The sequence below is a fragment of the Gymnoscopelus braueri genome (assembly GCF_963280865.1).
Source record: "Gymnoscopelus braueri genome assembly, chromosome: 13".
NCBI lineage: Eukaryota > Metazoa > Chordata > Actinopteri > Myctophiformes > Myctophidae > Gymnoscopelus > Gymnoscopelus braueri.
The window spans coordinates 11182514-11204697 of record NC_137615.1 but is presented as its reverse complement, the minus strand read 5'-3'; the positions used below and the strand labels follow the sequence as shown (position 1 = coordinate 11204697).

Genomic DNA, 22184 nt, shown 5'->3' with positions numbered 1-22184 from the left:
GTGAACAACGGATAGTTTGACAACGGGTACAAGGGGTATTCCATGCATTCCTAACTTGCGTCGCTCCCGACTTGCATCACTACCAAGTAAGCCAGTGGTATCGCAAACTGCTGGGCCGCTCAGTGCCAAACTTTGTATGCACACTTGCCAGCAGACCGTGTTCACATATTTAATAGTTTTTGTAATGTTTAATTTTAATTTTAGAATAAAGTAAATGGGGCTCCGATACTGTTGAAATCTTGTTATGGTGATCATTATTACTAATTTATAATAAACAATGGTAAGGTGGCTCTGGGATAATGCCCACGTTCCTGCCCACCCACTGTGGAGACTGGGGTTCGATTCCTCTGTGGTGTATCCAGCTTGGGAACACAATTGGCCGTGTTCACAGGTGGGAATCTGGTTGGGAAGGGCTCCTAGGTTGGTCGAGCGCCTGTTCAGCGGGGAGCTGAACTGAAAAGAATTGTCCTGCATCATGTCCTTCCGGTGAAACTCCTCACTTACCAAATGAAAAGCGGCATTAACATCACGTGTATATCGTGACCCATTGTCAGGATAGCCGTTGTTTATGTGCGCTCCCTAGCACCAGTTGTAGGAATTAGCATTGAGAGGGGAAAATACATTGGAATAGGGAATTGGCATAATGACTAAATTAGTAGAAAAAGAAAAAACAAAAAAAGAATAGTAAAAAAAAAGTAGATAGCTTTAATAACACCAACAAAGGCCAGCAGCAACACACCAGCACAAACCCTAGTCGCCAATCTGCACTCATGCACTATGAGTGGGTGGGGCATGTTACTACTCATGCTGCTTATTTGTTGCGAACACAGTAGAGAGATGCATGTGCTCTGCAAGTTACAGGAGTTATTTTACTGAAAAGTGCGAATTGTAATGTTCAAGTTCAAGTATGACTTTCAGCCAAGCAGTGCAGCTGCAACCATTCTGCAAGGAATTCTGCTAGAAGTCAAGTGATGGCCTTATGTGCCACAAGGCACAAAGTGGATAGGTAACAGGTAACAGGTGATGGCCTCTTTGAAGTGAAAATACTTGTGTAATTGCTCCTTAATGTGCCTGCTTCTTCTGCTGATGAGGCTGAAAAAAAGCTTCAGTGGTACAAAGGGCTCCAAAGCACAATGACCCCAAACTCAGTTGAACAGTGCTGTTGTGTGCCATATCCACAAAGATGAACTGGACAACTGTAGGAGACTGATTGCTCAGCAATTCATTGCAGCTACCTGGCGGTAGTCTTGTTCACGGAGATCCTCATGGTCAGGGTCTTCACGGCGCGAGTCTCTCCAGCTGGCTTGCTGATTGGTGTCGTCTGTTCCACCTCTCCTCCAGAAACTGCCCTCCTCTCTCTGCGGGCGACGCTCTCTGAAGCATTCGCTGGATCTGTCCTCTCCCTCGCCCTCACCACCGAAGCAGGGGTGGCCCCAACTGTCCTCTTTGGCCTTCTCTCTTTCACGCCAACCACCAGGTCTATCATCAGCCCCGCCACATTTAAGGCCCCTGGAAATGTCCATGCCTCTACGGGGTACTCTGTCTTTGTCAAACCTGCGTCGGGAGCCTTGGTTATCATCGAAGGCACGCCTGGGGTGCTCTTCCTCACCTCCACGCCACGGGCATGGCTCCTCTTCAAAGTCCCGATGGGGCCCCCTGTCTCTGCGAGGCACGTCCCCTCGTCTTAATGCTGGCTCTCTCTCTTCTTTGTCGTCTTTACGGCCCTCCTGTCTCCATGTCTGAGCTGCCACTCCTGAGGGAGCCCTCCTCTCCTCTTCACGGCAGTGTTTCTCCTCAACCTCCTGCTGACGGGCAAGCTGTTTGCGCTCCTGCTCCTCGAACTTACGCAGGCGTTCCTGGTACTGCCTGTCCTCCTCCTCACGCTGCTTCTGCTCAATGCGCTCCTGTTCCTCATGCTCTTTCCTGAGTAGTTCCTCGCGGATACGCTGGGCCTCTTCCTCTTTTTGTTGGTAGAAGGCTTTACTCCTACTGTCTTTGCGTTGCCTCTTCCTTTCCTCCAGACGCTTCTTCCTCTCCTCCATCAAGCCATCATTGAATACCTTCACCCTTCCCTCATAAATGAAGCAGCGAGATGCTGTTATTTTGGACACAAAGTCTTCTTTATCCTCCGTCATCCTGGACATGCGCCTCTTTTGCTCCAATGCTTTCTCATGCTCCACTTTCATGTTGCTGATCCTCTCTTCCTTCTGATGCTCCCACAGCTCCATGTCCTTGACACGCTGCTTTTCATAGGCCATTTTGATGAGGGGAATCTCCTCGAAACTTTTTGCACGCTCAAAATAGTCAATCTTCTTCTCTTGGTTCTTTAGACGGTCTTGAAGTTTCTTCTTGTCCTTCTCCAACTGCTCCACCTGTTTGTCCAGAATGAAGTTTGGGTCCAGCTTCTCATAGTCCTCAATGTCAATATCTTTGAAGGCTTTGGCTCCCAGTTCGGTCCTCTTGATCTGCTCCCACTTCTCGCGCGCAGTCTTTTTCTTTATCAGTTCATGCTCCTGCATAATGCGCTCCCTCTCACGCTCCTTGGCCTCCTGGCGCAGGTGGTCCTCCTCTGCCTTGCGGACTTTCTGCATCTTGGCCTCGCGCTGCTCCTGCTCCTCCTTCCCTCGCTGGATGGTCAGGCTCTCCAGGTGCTCCTTATGCTCCTCGATGGTCTGTCTGCGGGCCAGGATGCGCTGGTGCTCCTTGTGGCCGTTCTTCAGGTAGGTGACGATGGCCAGCTGCCTCTGTGACTCGCACTCTTGCAGGATGGAGGCAGGCTTGATGATTTGGATGGCATTAGCCAGAGAAGAGTTGATGGCCATCAGCTGGTTCCTGATCTGCTCTGAGGGCATGTTCTGCAAGAACGGACCAACTGGGGAGTCCTCTTTGGTTGAGTGGTTCAGGCACAAACCAAAACTCAAGGTACGAGAGGCATGGTCAATTTGAACATGCAAATCACAGTGTCGGGCAGCATCCACAATGGAGCGCTCCAGCTGGAAGGCAGTCATGAATGGAACCATGGAGGCCAGATGGTTGAACTCAATGCTCTGATAGCTCTGAGCAACCTGTTGCAAGAGCCGAATGACGGTGTTACTCTGCAGGTGAGGGACATACTGCTGGAGGTCAATCTCCTTCTCTGCTCGGTCTCTCACCCAGTTCAACACAGTGGCCACTCTCCCACTCAGGTTAAGTGGGTGGAAGTCTACCTCCAGCCAGCTGTAAAGTTCCTTCACTTCAGGTACAATGTACTGCTGCATGTTTAAACTCACCATGTCATTGATAAGGCTCTGGCGTGTTGGTGGGGACTGCAGGAAGTCTAAAAGGATGGCCAGTCTGTTATGTTTGTCCACAATAATGCCATCCATGTCCAGGAAACGAGCAATGTCTGTGCGCTCAGGGGTTATGGGGATAGACAGTGTGGCCAGAAGAACCCTGGTGCACATCCTCTGCATCTCCTCCTGGGTGAGGTTCTTGCTCATCTCCACAGAGAGATGGTAGAGTCGGTGGAGGGTGCAAGCATGGAAGAGAGCATTCCCACACTTCCAGAACACATTAGACAGCTTGTTGTAGTAGTTGACCATCAGTTTGGGTTTGGGAGGCTTCTTGGAGAGGGCAAATACGCTGTGGATGTCCTCAGCAGACTTGAAGGCTTCCTGCCAGAGCTCCATGCTTATGGCAGTGTCTAGCTTCAACAGGTATGTCTCCAAGAGCATAGACTGGCTATCTGAGTTGTCCAGTTTGATTGCAGTGCTCTGGTTGTGGTGGCGCTGGATCTGAGTCACATGCGTGCGCAAGTTGTCACAGAGCCTTCGGAACTCAGCCTTGCGGGTGTACTGAAGGCAGAACTTGAAAGCCTGCTGGGCAATGTCATGGTAGAGACGCTCCACCTTGCAGTTATTACACAGCAAGTCCAGGCAATGGCGATAGGAATCCCATAGGAACTTCACCCGGGGGGTGAGCAAAAGGTGGTCAGTACGATCATGAGTGTCCTCTCCACTCACAGCACTCAGGAGCACACTCTCTGGTGTCTGGATGTTATCCAGATCATCTGTGTCCAGGACCATCTGCTGAGACTCTTCTTTGGCAGTCTCTGTCTTCTCCTCAGCCATCTTCAGGTAATCCCTGATCACATCCTCAAGGGATTTGGTGTTCACCTGTTGGCAAATGGTCTTGTACTGGTAGAGCCCCTCTTTGGCCTGGTGGCTTTTGCACAGATCCACACAGAGCTCCAGGTACTTGACCATAATGGGCTCGTGGACCTTCTTCCATGTCCGATGCTTCTTGTTCTTTATAACCTGGTACAGCACATCCAACGCTGGCCACTCTTTTCCCACCTTCAGGTACTCCTTTGCTTGTGCGAGAGCAGGTTCTAGATCTAGAAATGCCGGCATTTTGTTTTCACGTGTAGATCTGGCGGTTCAGTCCCACATTTCGTCTGAGTGTCTGCTATATATGGTTGCCACCGTGGGTCATACGTGACGTCACTGAGTGTCAAGTGCAGCTCCATAAATGCCTCAACCTGTTGTGCGGTTCGACTAATAGACTCAATAATGATGAGGCTGACAATTTGCCCAAATACGGACTCATATGTCATAGATATATCATGACTGATGTCTGTAGACTTGCTCAAATATGGAGTACCACCTGACCTGGCAGAGATGTGCGTTCCAATGAGCTCATTTTGTGTGTTTGTGTGACGTCAGGACTGACTGTGCAGTATGTATGGGCTGTCATCTTGACAATTGGATTTGGTTGACAGGCTCAAGATAACAGCTCATACTTACTGCACACAGTCACAGAAACGTACTCTATGTTCTTTAGATACCTCAATACAATTATTCTATAATATGCACATTAAAAAAAGGGGGGGAAAGGGACAGCAAGAAAGAATGTGTGATATATCCTCATTTATTTTCCTGCAATTTTTTTTTACAAAGGTTGCAATCATTCAGAGATGGTGTTTATTCATACGCTTGTCCATCCGGCTCACATTGACTTCAATGCATTCCATTGAGCGTTCAACTCCAGTTTGCCTACCAGTGTGACAAATCTGCCAGCTGAAAATGACGGACCAAGAAAGTGACGCAGATGACCTTTCCTTCTTTACATGGCCTTGGTGTCCTGATGGCTGCACACCCCATGACTGAGGGCCCCGTCACACATGCAACTTCAGCCAACGCATCTGTTCATTAATTTTGACAGCAAATTTTGATTTAGTTTAAGTCATACAGTAGTCTTTAATAATAATATCTAATAATAATATCTGAAATGTTTTAGTTAGTCGACTAAATATCATAAGAGTTTAGTCGACTAAATCTACAGTTGATTTTGTTGACAAAAAAATATTGGCAGGCCTTGATGGCGTCGTAATGCCTGATCTTACACTTGGTTGCGTGCTGAAAATAGCCGATCTACAAGCTCACAACGTGAGCTTGTAGATCGGCTATTTTCAGAGCACAACACCCGAGTGCAACCAAACATAAAATTGCTCTTTTAGTTCTACTGGATCTTTTCTCCACTCCCTAACATTTTAGTCTAGTTTTTATTTGTTGACGAAATTATCAATAATTTAGTCTTAGTTTTAGCTCATAGCTTATTTTTTATTTAGTTTTTGTCAGTGAAAATAGGTAGGCGACGAAACATTTTCGTCATAGTTTTAGTCAACGAAATGAACACTGATGCAGCTTCAGCAACTCATGCCGAGGCATCAGACACGGCCATTTCCCATGTTATCTTGCGGAGATGGGGGCAGTACCAGCAGTGCCCAGAGCTGGGGGCAGTGCCAGCAGAGCCCAGAGCTGGGGGCAATGCCAGCAGGAGGGCTGGTTTTCTGGTGTGTAGTTTGTTTGACTTTATACGTAGGAGTATTGGTTCACTGAAAGAAAACTACAAGCACAATGGTTGCCAAGTGGGGTCAACGCACGGCTCTTCTGTCCTATGGGTTCACAATGTTGAACCCCACGCTTCACGCACAGACTTCACACACTTCTTTCTCCCATTCTAGAAAAAAACACCCATGGCCTCTTCCTACCTGAAAGCTTAAATGCAAACAGTACACTAAATCTGACAGTTGAGTTGAGAATTAGGCAATGCATTAACATAAACGTGATTGTGCACTGCCTTGGTGCAGTGCGCGATGTGCAGTGCGCGATGTGTATTGCTTGTAAGCATGCTTGTAAGCAACGGCAGTGTGTAGTTGCATTTAGATGCATATAGACGTAGCCCGCAGGCACAAGACAGTCGGCTATAAGACTGTGATTGGCTGAGACACAGCCAGCCCCTGTTTGAAAAGCACATAAGTCATGATATGGTTGCAAAAATGCATTTAATTTAGACTTTAAAGACAACCACTAATCCAACCATTCACAAATTACATTTATTTGGTACCCAGTTTATGACTATATGGAACTGATCTGTTTGTGTCCTAGTCTTGTATAATAATCTTTCAACGCGTCATCTTAGTTCCTCTTGTCGGCAGACTCCAGAACAGCAGCAGCACAGTCCTTGGCTTCCTGGAGCAGAGCCCATATGCGCTCCTGTGTCTGTAGAACATAGAATAGTACAGGAGGTTATTGGGTTTAAGTGGTTATTCATTCATACAGTATGATACCCTGTGTTTATAGAACATAAAATTATACGGGAGGTTATTGGGTCCAAGGGGTCATACACATGGTTCGACTTGCTGGGGTAAATGGGAGTGAAAACCCATGCATCTGCTTTTGATTATTTTTTGAATTAAAAATGTTCAACTACTCCTCGCTGGTGACTGGCGCCACCTAGCCTCCATCTCCAGGCTTTTATTTTCCATCGCGTTTTGCTCAAAAATAAGAGCCTGGACCAAGCTGTTCACATTCCTGGCATAGGAAGTGGGAGTCAACCTTTCATTTCCCCAACCAAACAGAGTGCAGTGGGCGTCGCTCCAAATGTTGTGACATCAGGGCTCTCAATGCTGCACATTGGGGGAGGAGGAGGGGCACGGGGCGGGCGCACAGATCGGTGAACCAATGGGAGCCACGGATTTTTTCTCCGGATATTTTGAATCCGCCCCTCTAGACCAGATATCAGATGGGCTAGGGTAGGCTAGGCGCCACCCCGCCCGGGTTCCCTCCCCTGAACATGACGCCAATTGTGTTTGGTTCAGACGCACCACGGTGGATTCGGTGTTGGGTACTTTTACCCCTGCATTACTCGAGCGAGTTGAATGCTATATTTCATTATATAACTTTCAGGATGCAGTGCGCAGCACTCACAACAACATGAGAAAGGGTCACAATTTCTGACACAGGTGCCATGATCCAGATTGCAACCCACCATGACGTTTAACAAACACAGTAGCTCAAGTATGTGAGCTATAGCTACTTACAGCAGTTTTGAAGTGTTGGTCTGTGATGTCCTTCAGGTTGATCATAACGTTGTAATACGCTCCGAACACAGCGGTCTCCAACGCTTTGGCTGCAACCTTCATGTACGACACAAAACTTTACATTACACACAATACACACTATAAATGCAATACACAAAATATCGCACACACACACACACACACACACACACACACACACACACACACACACACACACACACACACACACACACACACACACACACACACACACACACACACACACACACACACACACACACACACACACACACACACACACACACACACTCTCTCTCTCTCTCTCTCTCTCTCTCTTTACCTGTGCGTCAGACATGCAGGCAGCGTTTCCATAGAGAACCATTTCTGTGAGAGACGGCCAGAGGACATTAACGGACTCAGCCAGAGACAGAGGAACTCCTACTGCCTGCTTTAAACCATCCTGCATGGCAGCATCTCTCCTGATGGCAGAGAGAGAGGGAGAGAGAGCGAGAGCGAGAGAGAGAGAAAACATAACAGCATAAAGCCAGCAGTCTTCTAAAAAAATCCCCAAAAGTTACACGCACCAATAAACAAACGCTTACGCGTTTCAGAGCTCTGATGGAGGCTCTTAGCCGAAATGCGTAAGCGTTTTTGTTTATTGATGTGTGCCAGCCAGTGGTGTACATTTACTTAAGTACTGTACTTAGCTGATCAACGACGCGTTGTGAGCTTGTAGATCTGCTATTTTCAAACATTTTAGTACTTTTACTTTTGGTACTTTAAGTACATTTTGATACCAATACTTTTACTCAAATAAATGTTGAATTGCGGACTTTTACTTGTAACAGAGTACTTTTACATTGCAATATTGATACTTTTACTTAAGTAAAACATTTGAGTACTTTTTCCACCACTGGTGCCAGCCAACCGCCAATAAAAAGAAGTGGAAATGTGAATACTTTGTACTCCATTGATTTGAAATGTGAAATTGATTGAGATTTAATTTTAACAGCAAAGAAAAAACACACACACACACACACACACACACACACACACACACAATCTGTCCTTGAATGCATCAGAAAGCATATGGCTATTGAAAGAAATACATATGCAATTACGACGTACAAGATGTACCTGTAATAAATCTCACACTACTAGGGCAGCCGGCGGTTCCGCTCGCCACACAAGTTGCCCTTTTTTTTAAACTTGAGCACCTGCCCCTCAAAATGTCTGTGCACGCCACTGCACACACACACACACACACACACGCACGCACACGCACGCACACACACACACACACACACACACCATGGAAGACACCACTCGCGTCAAAAGTCAGTTGAGTTACCTTTTGATTTCATCTGCGGTGGTTTTGGGCATTTTAAGTGCAGCCTGAAACATAAACATTATCAACTGTTATTGAATTTTAAATATATCATTAAATATGAACGGAAATACATCCATCCTATTCCTGATCCTTTAACACCTTACAAATGGTGGATTGTAATGTCCCTGGTCTAGGATCTGATCCTTGTACTCCTTACTATAGGCCAATTGCATGGTGGAAGGAAACTAAGTACATTTACTCAAGTACAGTACTTAAGTACAATTTTTAGGTACTTTTACTTTACTGGAGAACTTTCTATAATTTCACTTCTACTCCACTACATCAAATAGGCAAATATTGCAGTTTTACTCCACTACAATTATTTGAAAACTTTAGTTACTAGTTACTTTGTAGATTTAGATTATTATTACAAAACATACCCTCTTCAGCCCCATTTAAACGTTGGCTATTTGAAAATAGCCGATCTACAAGCTCCTATTTCCAAAGCATGTTTATACATTCGGAAACTTGTGAATGCAACATGCTGCATAAAGAGTACTTTTACTCTCAGTATATTTTAACACAAATACTTTTGTACTTTTACTCACGTACATATTGAATGCCGGACTTTTATTTGTAACAGAGTATTTCTACATTGTGGTATCGGTACTTTTACTTAAGTACAAAATGTGAGTACTTCTTCCACCACTGTTGCTGATCTGGTATCTTGATCCTTGTACTCTGTACTCTTACTATTATACTCTTTATTTAAAATTTCTCCCCTCTTCTCCACCTCTCACCATATAGCTGTTAAAGGCATTAGAATCAGTATCTATCATGTCCAGAAATGTCTTCATGTTCTGGTGAAATGGAGGAATAAGTTTCCTCATCACAGCATCCAGGTTCTCAAACTGCCTCTTCCCATAAGTCATCTGGCCGACCATGGAGCCTAGAGCCGCTCCCTGAACACACACACACACGCACGCACACACGCACGCACGCGCACACACACGCACACACACATTACATTACAGTCATTTAGCAGACGCTTTTATCCAAAGCGACTTACAATAAGTGCATTCAACATAGGTAGGGAACTAAACTACTAATCACCAGAAGTATTAAGTGCATTCTCTTCTAAAACAAGCAACTAAGAGTATACCTAGCGCTAGAGTAAAAGTGCAATATATCAGCTACATAAACAGATGAGACAAAGTAGGAAAATCAAATGAGCAAGAGCTAAAACAAATAAGTGTATCGACATGCACACGCATGCACACGCACACACAGGAAGATAGCCTTAAGCACATTTCTACATACTGTCGCTGTCGGGCAGAAACCTTCCAAAAAAAGGTAAAGAAAAGTCTCCATATTTCAACTTCTAATGACAGCGACGACATGTTAACTACTGTGTAAATATGTGCGGACACACAGACAGACAGACAGACAGACTGACAGACAGACAGACAGACAGACAGACAGACAGGCAGGCAGACAGACAGACAGACAGACAGACAGGCAGACAGGCAGGCAGACTGGCAGATCTACAGACGGTTGTGTTACCATGGCAGCGATAGCAGCAGACACAGAGCCCCCCCCAGGGGCGGCTGTCCTCGCCCCGACACCGTGGACAAACTGTGACACTGACTGACCGACCAGCCGGCTGTCCCCCTGTCCCGCTGCCACCATGTACCTTTAAAGACAAACACACAACACAACCATGTACCTTAAAAGGATAGTTCACCCCCAAAGTGACTAATCGATAGAAAAAAAGTTTTTTTTAGGTGAACTATCCCTTTAAGACAAACACACAACACAACACAACACAGATAGTGTAGTAGTAGTAGTAGTAGTGGTAGTGGTAGTAGTGCTAGTGTAGTTGTAGGTATATTGTTTTTAGCTTAAAACTAAAATATTTGTTGTTAAAAAGTTAAAGCTCTATATTATGATAGTAGCTCTTTAATAAACATAAAATATTCAGTTGGTTTGCTCATTTCAGCCAACAGGAGAGAGTGGCCATTTATCAGCTTCAATTGTATTTTGTTCCAGTTCCAATTTTGTCTGCTCACTTCTTTGTGTCAATATCATCACTTGCAATTTCACTTGTTAATCCTGTCTCCTGCATGAGTTCTCTCGCCTGATTGGATAAAATGTATATTCTGACCTGAAAATGCATTTTCTGTTTATTAAAGAGCTGGAGAGACAGAGAGACCCTGTTATTGAACAAACACTCTATAGCAATGACTGCTGTTGAAATATAGAGCTATTTAACACTTGTTTAAAAAACTATAATAATATTGATCACTTATTGCACCTTAATACAAACACAGTGAACACACCTTATGAAACACAGCAAAATGCTAAATTTGTCAGTGAAAAAAGTTAGTCACCGAACATTTTTCGTCATAGTTTCAGTCGACAAAATTAACACGGGCTCTATAGAGGCTCCTCCAATTTGGAGGTAGGGTTTTTTTATGCAAATGGTATGGAAAATCAAAACCCTGTTTGACGTCATTGTCAAACAGGTTTCACAATTCGACCACTGATGGCCACATGAGACCACTTTCATTCACCACACAGAAACACAATAGCAGCTCAGTATATTATTAGAGAGGTTTGTATACAACAGAACTCACTCTATGATTCTCTCTTTGGGGTTGAATGGGCCGAGAGAGTCGAGACCAAGTTTACTGATGACCTGGAGAGAGAGAGAGAGAGAGAGAGAGAGAGAGAGAGAGAGAGAGAGAGAGAGAGAGAGAGAGAGAGAGAGAGAGAGACAGACAGACAGACAGACAGAATTTAGTAAAATAATGTGTAAACGAAGACCAGTGTTTCCTGACAGACACCCAAACCGCTGCTATCCATCCATCCCTCCATCATTACTGAGTAATACTGACCAGTCTAACTTTGTGTTCTTCTTCTAAGATGAACAGTTTGTCAGTGTCCATGTAATACTGTGCTGTGTCCAGGACGGCCTTCAGGGGAATCAAGCCTACAACCTGTGATCCAACCACCGGCAGGTTCAGCTCCTGAACAAACATCAACAACAACATACTTCCATTAATAGAAGTACAGTAGAACATAACTCTGTAAATGTCAATGTAACAATAACAACTTAACACATGACATAAACGATATAAAATATTACGAAACATTTATGTGCAACATTATGGCATACTAGAAAAGTGCACTCCTCTGAGAGTGTGAGAAGCTGGGGGTAATGGTGCCCCCTATGGGCAGAAGTGAAAGCGCTTTTGGAGGTGTTCTCTCTATTGAGGCCCCTCAATGTGATTCAAATTTGGGGGTGAGTGGATGTCGTGCAATAATGTGTATTCAAACTGACCAGAGTAAATGTGTAAACATCATCAGTACATGAGACAGATCTATAGGAACAGTTCGTATTCCAACTACAGTAATTTTAGTCTGAACCAAAATGTCCCTTTATGATTCGTTTTATTGTAATACATTGGTCCAAAAAGTGTCATACAGTATGTAGATGTTATCGTTATAGTTGATTTATCATTAAGTACAGAACCGTCTTTCCTCTAAGGTCACTGCCTGACCCCATGACCCCTGACCTCTGCATGTCGGCAGACTTCCTGGTAGACAGTGTGCATTGGGGTGACCTCATAGTCCAGGATGTTGGTAGACACCTGAGCCAGGTTAGACTCCTCCAAGTACCAACCCATTCCCTGGACCTTCTGCAGTAGGCCTGGCTGTAGAGAGAGAGAGACACACACACACACACACAAACAGAAACATCGATTTCAGGCAGAAACCTTGCGTCTCCATATTTCAACTTTTTATGACAGCGACGGCATGTTAACTACTGTGTAAATATGTGCAGACACACAGACAGACAGACAGGCAGATCCACACACACACACACACACACACACACACACACACACACACACACACACACACACACACACACACACACACAAAGTGAGGTCTGGGGACCCCGAGAGGTCCTTGAGTTGAGAGGGTTCCAGGGGGTCCCCAAAAAATGACTTATTTTATATCAATTACACACCCCATGAAGCCTTGAATTCGTGGAGATTAGTTTGTTTTTGTCAAATTCCTTTAATTTAATGACTGGCAGAAGGATGCTAATGTCTCCGGTAGCAGACTCCACAAGTCTCCTACCGGAAACTCCACCGGTCATCAATTTATTGGCTTAGGAATGCGACAAAAACTAAAAAAAGGATAGCAGATCTACACGCTCAAGTAAATTTTGAATACAGGACTTTTATTTGTAACAGAGTATTTCTACATTGTGGTATTGGTCCTTTTTAGTACAAAAGCACAAAAATGTGAGTACTTCTTCCGCCACTGGTTATGAGTGAGTAGGCTACCTGGTCCTTCCCTCTGCCCTGCTCTCTGACGTCCAGGGCGATGCGGTGCGCCTGCTCCTTGGTGCTGATCAAGTTCACGTTGTACGCAACCAGGAACTTACGACCTCCCGTTACCGTGGCGCCCCACGACGGAACGAAGGAGGCGGGGCCATAGTCGGGAGCCCACTCCTCGCGTTTCAACTGAGAACCAATAGAAAACATCCAAAATGTTAAAATGTTAAAACTCATTAGTCATCAGCTGAAAATACAATACAATACAATACAATACAATACAATGCAATGCAATGCAATGCAATGCAATGCAATGCAATGCAATATCATATCATATCATATAAAGTGCCGAGCTTTCTACTTATTGTCATAGTATGTGTACAGTACGGCAAGGGTTCCCAAACTTTTCAGGGCGCGATCTCCCAAAAGAAAATAATCATATTTGAACTGGGGACCCCCCCCCCCCCCCACTGGGGACCCCCCCACCCTGACAAGCACTTGGAATTGTAGGCATTACATTTAGTTTGACTCAGTTCCACAGAGAGTGAAAATAGCCGATCTGCAAGCTCACAACGCCAAGCAGTGCGAGGCGTTGTGAGCTTGTAGATCTTGTAGAACGTCTATTTTCTCAATGTTTGCCTCACTCATAATATTTGACAATTTGGCCAATTTGGTATTAAAAAGGTCTTAAAAATCCTTAAATTGTCACTTTAGAAATATGTGTGGGTATGTATGTGTGTGTGTGTGTGTGTGTGTGTGTGTGTGTGTGTGTGTGTGTGTGTGTGTGTGTGTGTGTGTGTGTGTGTGTGTGTGTGTGTGTGTGTGTGTGAAGCTTTACCTTGTCAGGTAAAGCTTCATACTCTCCTGCTCTGACAGATGGGAGGTTTCTTCTATTCTGTGTTCTAGCTGCTTCTCCATACAGATACACTGTAATAAATAGTATTGATGCTATTGTTAATGTACATACAATACAGATACACTGTAATCAATAGTTATACTATTGTTACGGTACATACAATACAGATACACTGTAATCAATAGTTATACTATTGTTACGGTACATACAATACAGATACACTGTAATCAATATTTATACTATTGTTACGGTACATACAATTATATGTGGTATGCGCCTGGACCGCTAGGCCAGCGGGCGCCCCTGTAATCATTATTAATAGTATTGTTACTGTATATACAATACAGATACACTGTAATCAATAATATTTGTATCATTATTATCCAAGCTCACAACGGCTCGCCTCAAGCTCGATCTACGAGCTTGTAGATCGGCTATTTTAAAAGTTTTGGCCTCTTTCTTATTATTTATTTATTTTGACATTATTATTATTATTTGACAATTTGGCCAATGTTTGACAAATTTTTTAACATTAAAAGTCCTTCAATTGTCAGTTCACTGTCATCTGGGGACCCCCCAAAAATGATGTGGGGACTGAACTTTTGATGCAGTAATGGTCTTTTTCTTTTCTTTTCTAGGTATTAAAAAGGTCTTAAACGTTCTTAAATTGTCACTGGGGACCCCCCCCCAAATTATCAGTTTGAGAACCACTGCTTTAGATGGAAGTAATGTATTGTTTAGCTCTTTTCATCGGCTATGTTGACCAAAAAAGTAGAATGATGACAGATTTATTGACATTGTTGAGATGTGAGTTTTTATTAACACCTGGCACTGATGATCCCCTTGTTAAAAAAAAACTTGTTATCCAACCTTGTTTTCCAACGCTGAATGCCCATGTGATATATTTACATGACGGTTGAATTGTAAACTCCCCATAGTAACGCATTAAGGTTTTCTCATTATAATCACTGATACGCTAGGCCTGAGAGCTTAGGTTGGCAACCATGGATATGAATAGCACAGTGGTTCTCAAAGTCCGGTGACCGCCAGGGGTCCTTGAGGGTTCCCCAGCTAAATGATTGAATAGCTGTCTGGCTACGCGTGACAAACCTTTAACCAGGCGCGCGGGAAGTCCTAACCAGTGTGTGTAACCAGTCTAACCTGGGACATGCAGCATGTCTGCCAGTCTCTGAGCGAAGATGTTCGCACAGGACACACAGTCCTCCATCGTCACGTTTTGGACGGGGATGAAGGGACAGACGTCCATCGCTCCCGTACGAGGGTGTTCACCTGAAACAATACAATACATAATAATAATCATAATAATCATAATAATCATAATCATCATAATCATAATCATCATAATAACAACAATAGTAAATAGAATAATCTTCACCAACAATACAAATATCATAATAAGTAATAGAATAATGTTCACCTGCAACACAATACAAACATCTATCTTCTGTATCTATGAATGCACGGAATCTCTGTCAGTGAGTGTGTTTGTGTGGGTTCCCCCCCACATATCTCGAGTCGAGAACCATACGACCGATCGACTTTCATAATAACTATTAGAATAATGTTCACTTGCAACAAAATACAAAAATAGTAATAACCAATAGAATAATGCTGTCTCATCAATACTCAACTGTTTGAGTATCAAAACATTCCTACCAACTATCAGCTCACTTCCTGCACAACTGCTAAAGCCACTGGACAATTTTGATTGCAAAATGAATTTTGACCATCTGACTGATGCTTATCTTTAAGGTCATCTAGTTATTCTGTTAAATATTGATTCGGAATTGATTTATGGTCGTTTTTCAGCTGATGGATGAAGTATGTGATGTTTAGGCATCTGTGACCCCATGACCTCTGACCTCTGCCATCACCTGTCCAAAATTGCATCCATTTTGATGTTCAATGAAAGCAGGGCAAAGGACAGTTTCATGTAAACAGACACACAACAGTTCAGGGTTCAACAACGCCAACAATACATTTTACACAATACACAATCCCAACAGAAAAAAGGTTGTCATGGATAAGTCGAGACATCAATTATGTGCAAAACTGAGATGTTTGTTCAAAAGTCCTATACTTGTGGGTGCAAATGATATATGAGCCAGAGTTTGTAACCTGGGTAGAGAGTATACCGTTATCCTGATGGCATAGGGTAGTATAGAAGCCAGGTACTTAGACAGGGGGAAGCCATTTCCCCTTTTTAAGTACCCGGGTCTCATACATTTACATCTAACGAGTTTGTTTGTATTACTCAAGGACAAGGATTATGTGCTGCCCAGTACAGCCACAGTCTTCTACTGTTGGTCACAGGGAGCTGCCCAGTACACCCACAGTCTTCTACTTCTACTGTAGCAGTATAGGGTGTGACTAACTGTTCTACTCTCAAAAGTGATGGGTAGCCGAAACATTTGTCCTTTGTAAAGACACGGAGAAGAAATAAAAAAGTGAACTCACTCTGGTCATTCTGAGGGCGACCCATCACTTGTGTAAATGATAATGGTCTAAGAGGATATCGCACCAGAGGAGACAGAGCGCGGTGGCAACAAAACGTTCTACCAAATGTTCTACTCTCCCATCCTGAACAAACAATATAGTTTACATCTTTAATTAATAGACAGTCTATTAGACACTGTATTTTAGACTTCTTTGTCCACTCAAAATATATCTTCTTAATATTCTTCTTAATATGCATATCACATTTCTTTCAGTAATTAGCTCGGCTAGATGGATGAGTGCTTTGCCAACCTGAATGTTTGGTCATGTCAATGAGAGGGAATGCAGCATTGGCCGCGCGGAGCGCTCCCTCTACCACGGCCTCAGGGGAACCAACGAAGGTGTAGACCGTTCGGTTGGTGGACGAACCAGGGTCAACATCCAACAAACTGCAGCCATCTGTCCCTGAAATAGCCTCCGCGATGGCATCTATCACCTGGAACAGAAGCAGTGGTGTAGAGTAACTAAGTACATGTACTGTAAGTACTGTACTTAAGTACAATATTGAGGTATTTTTACTTTACTTCAACACTTACTTCAACATACAGTTTATTATATTATTATCAATTACAAATAAAAGAGCAAAAGGTGGTCATTTAACCATTCAATTCCTCACCTCTTTGTTTCGTCCTTCTGAGAAGTTAGGAACACACTCCACCAGCTTAGCCATTATTCAACAGCACACCACTTCTTCTGCCAAGAGACAAATCAGTTCAATGTAAGACGGATCACAGCAGCGTTCCCACTGCCCTCACACACTTTGCTCCCTAGTCAATAACACAATGTGTGTGTGTGTGTGTGTGTGTGTGTGTGTGTGTGTGTGTGTGTGTGTGTGTGTGTGTGTGTGTGTGTGTGTGTGTGTGTGTGTGTGTGTGTGTGTGTGTGTGTGTGCATGCACGTGTGTGTGTGTGTGTGTGTAATTATTAACAGGCGGCACACAGGTCCTCATTCTGTCCTGATTATTCGTACACACAGAGATGAACAAAGCATTCCACATATCTTCATACTATGGAGATTATTTAGAGTGGAGTACAAATTGTATGGCCATATGTATATTGATTGTAAGCATGGATTAAAGTAAAATAAAATCATACGACTGAAAATGTTTGTATGACCAAGTCCTAATATGCATTTTGTGAAACAGTGTGAAAGGATCCTCGCACAGTAGCGCCGATTGCTAAACAATGAACACAAGTAAAACTAGAAAAAGTGCTCTTCGGAGCACAAGTCTCCGCCAGGTCAGGCAGGTTGTTGTGGCCTCCTGGTGGCGCTATAATAGGCCAATGAGAAAAGGGTGGCATTTCTTCTTAGGCCTTTCACAGCAATCGGACACTGCATTCATGATTTGAGGCATTTTGTTCCAAAAATGTGTTTTGCTAAATTAGACCTGCTGGTGGCGCTATAACAGGCCAATGTGAATGTGAAAAGGGGGGCATTTCTTCCTCGGCCTAGTCGGGATCTGCATGCAAAATTTCACGGAAATCGTACACTGCGTTCATGTTTTGAGGCATTTTGTTCAAAACTGACCAATCCTGCAAACTTTGGAAACCACTGTAAGCCAAATAGGATGGAATATGAAATATCAGACAGATCCACAGAATCACATGACTATGGAGATACTGTGTACCTATTTCCGTGTTTTTGGGACAGAATCTGAAGGAATAATCTCCAAAAATGTATTTGACATAAGTCGGCCTCCTGGTGGCGCTGTAAAAAGCAGATGTGAAAAATGCAGTCCAGATGTTTTTCCTTGGCCTCTAGGGAGTGTGCGTGCAAAGATCGGTGCAGTTATAGTTAAAAATGCATATTGGCCTGTTATAGCACCACCATGAGGCTGATTTAAAAAATTTCAAGTGGCATTTCTTCCTCAGTCTAGTGGGAACGTGCGTGTGCAATTTTATGGAAATGGCAAGCTGCGTTCATGATTTGAGGCAGTTTGTTCAAAACGGACCAATCCTCCAAACTTTGGAAGCCAACCTTAGCCAATGAGGATGGAATATGAAAAATGGGACAGATCCGGGTTGATCACATGACTATATAGATACTGTGTATATGATTTGCATGACGTTTGGATAAAAGCTGTAGGAGTAATGGAAAAAAAATGGTTTTGCACAAATCGGCCTCCTGGTGGCGCTATAACAGGCCCATGTGAAAAACGTGGGGCAGAGGATCTGAATTGGCATCCAGGGAGTGGGTGTGCACAGTTTCGCAGGCCAACGGTGCCGGAGATTTGGTGGTAACGGACAGACAGGACACACACACACACACACAGACGGACGTACGGACGGACAGGGGGCAAAACATACTCTCTCGCCATGCCTTTCGGCCTGGCGGAGACAATGATGATGTTTTAGTAATATTGTTCCTGCTGTTCTACATACTGCCAACCAGGTGAATAAATCACAGATTGAGGCTTTAACCTTTGCTTTTATATGAAATATCCGAGACTATTAAGATTTTATGGAAGATGCTTCTGTTCTGAACATACAGTATTGCTAGTTTGACCACTGAAAATGCTCTAATCTTAAAATAATAACCAAAAATAGCTAAGCTCTCAATACGTCTGCAACGCATTGAGAGCTTAGATATTTGCTCGGGGTAACTATTTTTTCTGCGCATCATGCTTCAATAGAAGACATGTTGGCTTCAATAGAACCCAAATAACTGAAATCTTCAGTCATTTCCTTACACTGAAAGTTTTTTCAGTGTAAGGAAAAACTTTAGTAACATCCTTTTTCAAATAAATACAGTAACAGAAAGATTCACTCCTGGTGGCTGCCCAGCATAACCACAGTCAAATAATGCTGGTTACTGGGAGCTGTCCAGCATAATGTAATATGTGCTGGAGACTGTTAGATGTCTACTGCCTTGTACAGTACACCCTTCCATGATAAACTGGAGACTGTTATGTCATTAAAATGAACTGGATTATGTACTGGAGACATTCATGTTCATTCATTCATTCATTGTTAATATGAACTTGATTATGTACTGTAGCAGAGAATGATGTCTAAATGAAATGGAATAAATCCCGGACACTATTGTGATTTATGTTAGTAATATGTGCTGGAGACCATTATGTTGTCATTATGAACTCCAATATGTACTGGGAACTGTTGAAACAGTTGCTTTGTGTTCTATGTGAGGCCTTTGAAGTCAGGGCCACAGACCCAGTGTTTATACAGAGGAGGTGTATTTCTCTGGACCAATGAATTGGAGGAACAGTTATCTATTCACAGACATTCTGACTTGGTTAGTCATGCTCTTAAACACCGTCTGCACCATCCCTGTACATGAGAACCACATGAATTCCACTGAGTCTTTCACATAGGATGGAAGTGACATGTGGTTGGAGGAAGAGATCAACTTAATGCTTAAAGACATTGATGTATTCTTGTTCATGTGCGAGCAATAAAGTGCAATATAACCAATTTGGCTGGCCAGTTAAACACTTGTGTGAAACATTTTAAAGCCCTTTTACTAATAGTTTGAATCATGGTGTAGTTGCTGCGCTTAAGCTTCAGAGGGGGAGTAGCAGCTCAACCAGAATATAACATGGGAACAAAACGTATCAATGTTTGTCAATGAGCTGGGTGTTTCATTATATCCAGACAATGGGAGAAACAGAGCAGAGGTAATGTTATTTTAGAAGCGTAGCACCACTACTTACCGACAGAGGATACTTCTGTCCGTTTGGTGAACTTCTCCAAGCACTGCGGCCAGTTCTCCTTTCCTATCACGTCGTGGAAGCGAAACAGGTTCGAAGGACAGATGAGCACACTCTCACCAGATGTACAGTAAATGAGGCTGTCGAGTTCCACACCTCTTCCAGGAACCTCAGCAGGCAGTCCTTGGGCCGGCTGTACTTGTTGCTGATGAAGATGGACACGGCCTTGTGGAAGAATGTCGTTGCCGAGGCGACGGCTGGTGCTGGGCAGTGCATGCAGCACAGGGGAGCCTCATCAATTGAGGCTCCTCGTCCGACAACGTAACCTGACTCTCAGTCTGAATTTTCATTTTGTTATCTGCTTCCAGTGATGGAAGACGTATACTCACATGTTTTACCTAAGTAAAAGTATCAATACTGCAATGTAGATGTATTCTGTTACAAATAGAAGTCCCGTATTCAAAAAAGTACAATATTTTTCTCTGAGATGTATGGGGTAGAAGTGAAAGAAAGTAAAACATATCTCAAAATTGTACAGTAGGCCTACAGTACTTGAGTAAATGTACTAAGTTACTGTGCACCACTGTCTGCTTCATGTAATTCCTTTATGTCTGACGAGGACGGAGGGAGGGGAGAAGGGAAGAGGGATGGATGGAGTGGAGAAAACAGGGAGGAGGTGGAGGAGACATACAAGGAAATGTGGGTGAGGAGATGGTGAAGGAGCAGGAGAGAGGGGACGGTGGGAACAATAAGGTTAGGGAGTAAGAGAAGCAATGAGATTAAGGGTATGGCGAAGGGCAGAAGTGAGGAAGAAATTTACAATGTAGGCATTTAGCAGATGTTTTTTATCCAGGGCAACCTATTCTTTCTATTCTCTAACCTAGCCTTTTCTGGCTTTGAAGCCGTCACTTTAAAGTCTTTGTCTTGACATTGTCAAAACAATAAGATGGGAAAAGACTGAATATTTGACCATACAATAATAATGCAAAAAAGAAAAAGAAAAAAAGACAATGAATAAATTATATTCAATGTTGTTGATCCTTCAGTAATAGATCAGAACTATATTTAAATGCATTTCTTGACACAACTTTATTTTTGACATGTTTTTTTTTTATTTGATTTTGATTTGATTGATCAAATTGATCAAATGTGTCAGCGCCATGCAGTTCCGCCTGCATGGATCAGAGTGTCCCTCTTGTTCCAGGACGTGTGTGGGCCAGTGTCAGCCTGATTGATGTACAGGTTAAATCAGCCAGAGCCAACCACACACACTGAACAGTGCAGTATGAGAAGGCAGGCAATGAGGCATGTTTCGGGTCCACATGCACAAGGGTTTTAGACAGAGCATCAGTTTGGACAGAGGCAGAATAAAACACACCACATGACACTGCTGGAAGAAGCACACAACTAACTATATGTAGTATATAATAAAAATAAAACAATGAAATGAAAATAAAAATGAAAATAGGCTTCATGTTGATAAAAGATAGGCTAAATGTGCAATAATGTACAAGCTAATGTAAGAGTCATAATAATGTTACGGAAATATATATCTTCAAATATTAATTGTTTCATGCATCATTAACAGTGAGCATGTAAAAAATTAAGCATTGACTGCAGAGCCTTTCAGCTATTCAGGACAGACCATATTAGCCTGCCAGCAGACAACCAGCAAAATCCTGTGTCAATTCAAATGTTTAAATTGTCCTGAGGATTTTGCTGTGACAAACTGCTTACTGCTGCCCCCTTGTGGTGCCTTCCTGCTGCTGCATGTTCTATTGTGGGCACCTTACCTCGTTGGGTTCCTCCTCATCATGTATGCAGGCCATCAGGAAGGTCAACATCTCTATTGGATCTTCTTAGGTGTTGCCAGAGAACTGCTGATTTAACCTGGCTATGGTGGACTTGGGCCTAGATTGACCTAGATGCCGAGCCGAACACATTGGACTTCATGAGAATGCCAAACTCCTTCACCAAGGGGTTCTTCATTAACCACAGCCCTCGCATCCCTATTCTAGGACGAACATTCGTCGAAAATAGACGATCTACAAGCTCACATCACGCTACAGTATGTGTTGTGAGCTTGTAAATCGGCTATTTCC

General features: G+C 43.4%; 2 protein-coding genes across 2 annotated transcripts; both read right to left on the bottom strand.

Annotated features, from left to right (window-relative positions):
* Window positions 1-1214: 1214 nt before the first annotated feature.
* Window positions 1215-4391, bottom strand: LOC308099399 (eukaryotic translation initiation factor 3 subunit A-like; the record flags this gene model as incomplete). Its single annotated transcript, XM_080448140.1, has 1 exon — window positions 1215-4391. The coding sequence occupies one exon, from the start codon at window positions 4389-4391 to the stop codon at window positions 1215-1217; it is 3177 nt and encodes a 1058-aa protein (XP_080304266.1).
* Window positions 4392-6458: 2067 nt separating this feature from the next.
* ftcd (formimidoyltransferase cyclodeaminase) lies at window positions 6459-20187 on the bottom strand (the record flags this gene model as incomplete). The annotated part of the gene is made up of 15 exons (XM_080448139.1): window positions 20086-20187; window positions 17032-17108; window positions 16668-16851; window positions 15060-15188; window positions 13881-13969; window positions 13052-13231; window positions 12272-12409; window positions 11591-11722; window positions 11330-11391; window positions 10257-10386; window positions 9494-9655; window positions 8715-8758; window positions 7704-7842; window positions 7364-7459; window positions 6459-6542 (listed from the first exon to the last, which is right to left on the bottom strand). Exons 2-15 carry the CDS (start codon window positions 17083-17085, stop codon window positions 6459-6461), a joined length of 1623 nt encoding a protein of 540 aa, XP_080304265.1. The 5' UTR covers window positions 17086-17108; window positions 20086-20187.
* Between the last annotated feature and the right edge of the window lie 1997 nt (window positions 20188-22184).